Here is a 4,858-nt window from a genome sequence, read left to right on the forward strand (position 1 = left end):
TTTCTACAATTAAAGTATATTATATAAGGCAAAAGATGTAATGAGGCTATAGAGATGGCTTCTAATATAGAGGGTCCCTGCATCTGCCTCCACCCCTAGCTGACCTGCTGCAGCTTGAATTATCTTGACTCACTGCTCTTAGGAGAGCGGTAGGTCCTCATTGGTTTAATGAGGTTTTCCTGCTTAGAAGTTAGTCTAAGGCTAACAGGGCCTTCTTTTTGAGCTTTATGTTTTCTCAGCTGAAAACTGGGTGCAGCCACCATGAAGGCTAAAAAGCCATGTTGATAGAATAATCCACTTCAGATATGGAAGCAGATTAACCTGTATCCAGCGGGAGTCGGCATGTTAGCCTCAGAGTGCCACTGTTCCTACACCACCCAGACCAGCCTCCTTTGCACTCAGTTCTGTGCGTCTTAAAATGAGAGGTGGAGCAGAGATTTGCCATCTGGGGCATGGAACTCTACACGTTTTCTTGGACTGTGCCACTGATTTTCATGGAAATCCAACCCAGATACGGTGAGGGCAGGAGGCCAGACTGACGTGACCTTTATCTGTGTTTTGTCTGGAACAGGGGTCCCTGGTCCCGTCCCTTGTCCTGTTCTTCCCGGATGGAACAAGAAGATAAACAGGGTGTGTGTGAAGCCCAGGACTCAGAAGACGAGGGGATGGGCTCTGATTTTGAGAACTCTGAAGACAGGGAACGGGACCCAGAAGAAACGGGAATGGGCTCTAATCCACAGGATGCACTCAAGAGACAAGACCACCCAGAGCCAAAGATGGGCTCCAACCCACAGGACGCAGCTCTTGGAAGGGACCCAGAGGAGAGGGAACTGGTGTCTGACATCTGCCCAGGTGAGGACGAAGCTGGCATTTCCTTGGAAGTTGTCCCACTCACCATCACTTCTAGCTCTTCTAGAGTTAGAACCAGGGGTGGCATTCGTTGCGGGAGAGTCCTTTAGTGGACACCATTAAACAGATTCGGTGCCACTGAAAGCCTGAGGAACAGCCTCTTCTTGAGTCCAGCCTGAAGTGGGATGTAACTGGTTAACACGGGTGAAGAGGGTAACTCACTGACGCGGCACTTTACAGTATGCAGAACACTGCTATAAATGAACACCTGGAACCACACAAGAGGGAACACAGCTCGGATCAGAACCTACCTCATCAGGGTGTTGGGAGAGTTCAGATGAGTTGTGCATAAAAACTTAGCACAGCACTGAGCAAACAAAGCATCCAGGTGTTTACAGTTACAGTCATCATCTTTGTTTGCAGATAAGTAAACTCAGTGGTAAGTGACTACCCAGGTGCATGTGGATAATGCCCAGAGGGCTCAAGGCCTCTGCTAAGTCCCTTGCTACTCCTGACCTGGAAAGAGTAAGTGCTGGCCCTCCATCCACCTCCTTGGTTCCACCTTTGGGCATTCGTTGCTTCATACTGCCCTGTGCGTGCCTGGGGGACAGAAGTGAACTCAAATACCTTATGGCCAAGACTGTGGAGTTACATTCCTTCCCCTGTGACACATCCTGGACTTCCTACTGCCCTCCCCTGCAGTGTGCACAAGCACGTGGTCTTTTCATATCCTAGTAAGCTTCCGGAGTGCCCTCTGCTTAGAGATGGCCACCAGAGACGGACAGGTGTGCGTTTTGAGTCAGTCTCTAAGCTCTAGGCCCTGCGCTCACTCTCCCTGCCTGGCCTACATAGTAAAGCCCTTAAGTTGGGGTTGGTTGTTGTTCCACCCCAACAAATTATAAAAATCAGCCCATTACCTGGTTAGGACAGGTGGTCTTTTCTTGTGGTTGGCTGGACTGGTCTTGTCTTTGGAGGCCAGGGCCTGGAAACGCATTGGGGGCTGCTAGAGTGAGCCAGTCTGTCCCTAGATCCCACAGAGCCCCACCTGCTCAGACTTGACCATTTCAAGCCGACTGTCAGGCCTTCAGATGTGTACCGTGGGTGGGGCCTGGGCCCAGAGGCAGCTGCTGGAAGAACTGGCCCCCCAAGGGAACAGGTGAGTGAGCCTTTCCCAGGTTTCAGAGCCCACTCTCAGGTAGGCCTTCCCCAGGAGGTACCAGGTGGGAAAGAGCCTGGAATCGTGGGGGCCCTGGAGAGACAGGCTTGAGAGTACCTGGGGAAGGGGATTACTCCGTGGCCCATACTCTAAGAGGCTGGTCTCCTCTAGGTTTACCTTTGAGCGCCAAGTATGGTCACCCCCCACTGCCACCTTTTCTGTTGCAGAGGGGCTGCTGAGTGAGGAAGAAGGGGCTGCTCTCCGCGAGGAAGAAGATTACCCATCTGGTGTAGCTGAGATGGCGATGTTCCCGGGACTGTCTGAGTCGGACAGCATTTCCCGCAGCCCCCGGGAAGAGGAGGAGGAGGAGAGCGCTGGGGAGAACCCGCTAGACGAAGAGGAGCAGCCGCCCCCTCCCATGCTTCCCTGGCGGCGGCACCTCTCCCTGGGGAGTCGGCACCGGAGCGACAAGCCTGCCCACCGCCGCTTCCGCCGGCTCCACCATCCCATGGCCATGGACCTCGGGGAGCTCGACAGCCTGATGGCCAGCATCATGGACGCGCCCACCATCTGCCCCGACTGCGGGGAGAGCTTCAGCCCCGGCGCCGCCTTCCTGCAGCACCAGCGCATCCACCGCCTGGCCGAGGCCGCCGCCGCTGCCAGCCTGGAGCCCTTCGGCTTCGCGGGCGAGTGCGGCGCGGTAGTGGGGATGGTGGGCGTGGGCGTGGCGGGGGGCTTTGGGGCGGGGCCCGCGCTGGCCCGGCCCCCGCGCGAGAAGCCCTTCCGCTGCGGGGAGTGCGGCAAGGGCTTCAGCCGCAACACCTACCTGACCAATCACCTGCGCCTGCACACGGGCGAGCGGCCCAACCTGTGCGCCGACTGCGGCAAGAGCTTCAGCTGGCGCGCCGACCTGCTCAAGCACCGGCGCCTGCACACGGGCGAGAAGCCCTACCCCTGCCCCGAGTGCGGCGAGGCCTTCAGCCTCAGCTCGCACCTGCTGAGCCACCGGCGCGCGCACGCGGCGGCCAACGGCGCGGGGGCGGCGGCGCTGCGGCCCTTCGCCTGCGGCGAGTGCGGCAAGGGCTTCGTGCGCCGCTCGCACCTGGCCAACCACCAGCGCATCCACACGGGCGAGAAGCCGCACGGCTGCGGCGAGTGCGGCAAGCGCTTCAGCTGGCGCTCGGACCTGGTGAAGCACCAGCGCGTGCACACGGGCGAGAAGCCCTACATGTGCTCCGAATGCGGCGAGACCTTCAGCGTCAGCTCGCACCTCTTCACGCACAAGCGCACGCACTCGGGCGAGCGGCCCTACGTCTGCCGCGAGTGCGGCAAGGGCTTCGGGCGCAACTCGCACCTGGTGAACCACCTGCGCGTGCACACGGGCGAGAAGCCCTTCCGCTGCGGCCAGTGCGAGAAGCGATTCAGCGACTTCTCGACGCTCACGCAGCACCAGCGCACGCACACGGGCGAGAAGCCCTACACGTGCATCGAGTGCGGCAAGAGCTTCATCCAGAGCTCGCACCTGATCCGCCACCGCCGCATCCACACCGGCAACAAGCCGCACAAGTGTGCGGGCTGCGGCAAGGGCTTCCGCTACAAAACGCACCTCGCGCAACACCAGAAGCTGCACCTGTGTTAGGGCTGGGCCGCAGGGAGGCTGCCCTGGGGGTGGGGTGGGGTGGGGTGGGGGGAGCATGCAGGGGAATAGATGTTCTGGGGATAGGCCATGTAGAAAGAAATGGGAAGGGGCGGGAGGGGCAATCGGAGAGTGACGGGGGGAGTCTTTTGGTGTTAGGGGGTCTTGAAGGGGAGGATTGACTAAGCGTTGTTTGGGGGTGTTATATTTTGCCTGCCTCCTCCCCCAGGAGGGCACGCTTGGGGGAGATGTGCTTGAGCGGGAAGACTTCTTCAGGTGCACGCAGTAGGGGGTGAAGAGCACGGGGGCGGGGTGGGGGGAGCAGGCGCTTTGAGGACCTTGAAGAAGGGGGGGCGGGGTGGGGGAGTGAACAGGATGGCAGGCAATAGGGTAGGTAGGGTGGTGATGGCCTGTGAAAATCGGGAGAGGGCGTGGTTAGAGTGAGGATTATGGGATAAAATAAAAGGAAGGTATGAATAATTCTATCCTGGTCTCACCGGGCGTTAAGTCAGTGTTGGAACCCTGTCCCCCCATCAGCTGTAGTCCCATGAAAAGTAGACGAAACCTTGTCGATCCTATGGGGGAGGATATTTTATATATTCTTCCCTTCTTTTCTCTGAGCCACAGTTAGCTGCTATTTTGAGGCATCCAGGGGAAACTGGGCAGGAAAGCTACACACTCTGTTTTCAAACGCAACACTGAGGTTTAGAAATGCGTTCGTAACTGGTTTTAAGATGACCTGGGTAAGCTTGGTCCTGCCCCTGGCTCTTTATTACTTCCTTTAAAATAGTCTAGCTCCATGCTAGGTCAAGGTGGTCCATGTGGAAGTCCGGTGTGTGCCGAGCCGGGTATTTGAGGTCTCACTTGTGAGATTCTAAGTGCAGGAAAATGAAACAGTCCTGGCTGTGTGTGACTTTCCCTTTCCCAGGTCAACATGATGCTTGTTTCAGACCAGTGACCTGCTACAGAAGTCAACCAGCTCAGAGTTCTGCTAGCCTTACGTGAGAAATCCGGGAAAGCAAATGGTCACATGTTGGGGTGCAAGGCTTGTCTCATTTGCCTTCACTCTGTATCCAGTGCACCCCTCCCACCTTGGTAGTAATGGAGGAGGGAATAGAACAGCCACCTCTATCCATTTTGATATGGGCTTTTGGTCTGAGTAGAAATTTCTTTTTGTTACACAGGGAGGCACAGTAGAAAGCTTAAGGCTTTACACC

The 4,858-nt window shown here is 57.0% G+C and overlaps 1 protein-coding gene across 1 annotated transcript; it reads left to right on the forward strand.

The window, feature by feature from the left end:
- The first annotated feature begins 575 nt into the window (after nucleotides 1-575).
- ZNF697 (zinc finger protein 697) lies at nucleotides 576-3,657 on the forward strand. Its single transcript, XM_047084736.1, has 2 exons — nucleotides 576-852; nucleotides 2,233-3,657. The coding sequence occupies exons 1-2, from the start codon at nucleotides 609-611 to the stop codon at nucleotides 3,642-3,644; spliced, it is 1,656 nt and encodes a 551-aa protein (XP_046940692.1). The 5' UTR covers nucleotides 576-608; the 3' UTR covers nucleotides 3,645-3,657.
- The last annotated feature ends 1,201 nt before the right edge of the window (nucleotides 3,658-4,858 follow it).

The sequence above is a fragment of the Lynx rufus genome, unplaced genomic scaffold (genome assembly GCF_022079265.1).
Source record: "Lynx rufus isolate CCGP_SWC_20201006 ecotype Redwood Valley unplaced genomic scaffold, mLynRuf1.p SCAF_2, whole genome shotgun sequence".
NCBI classification, from domain to species: Eukaryota; Metazoa; Chordata; class Mammalia; order Carnivora; family Felidae; genus Lynx; species Lynx rufus.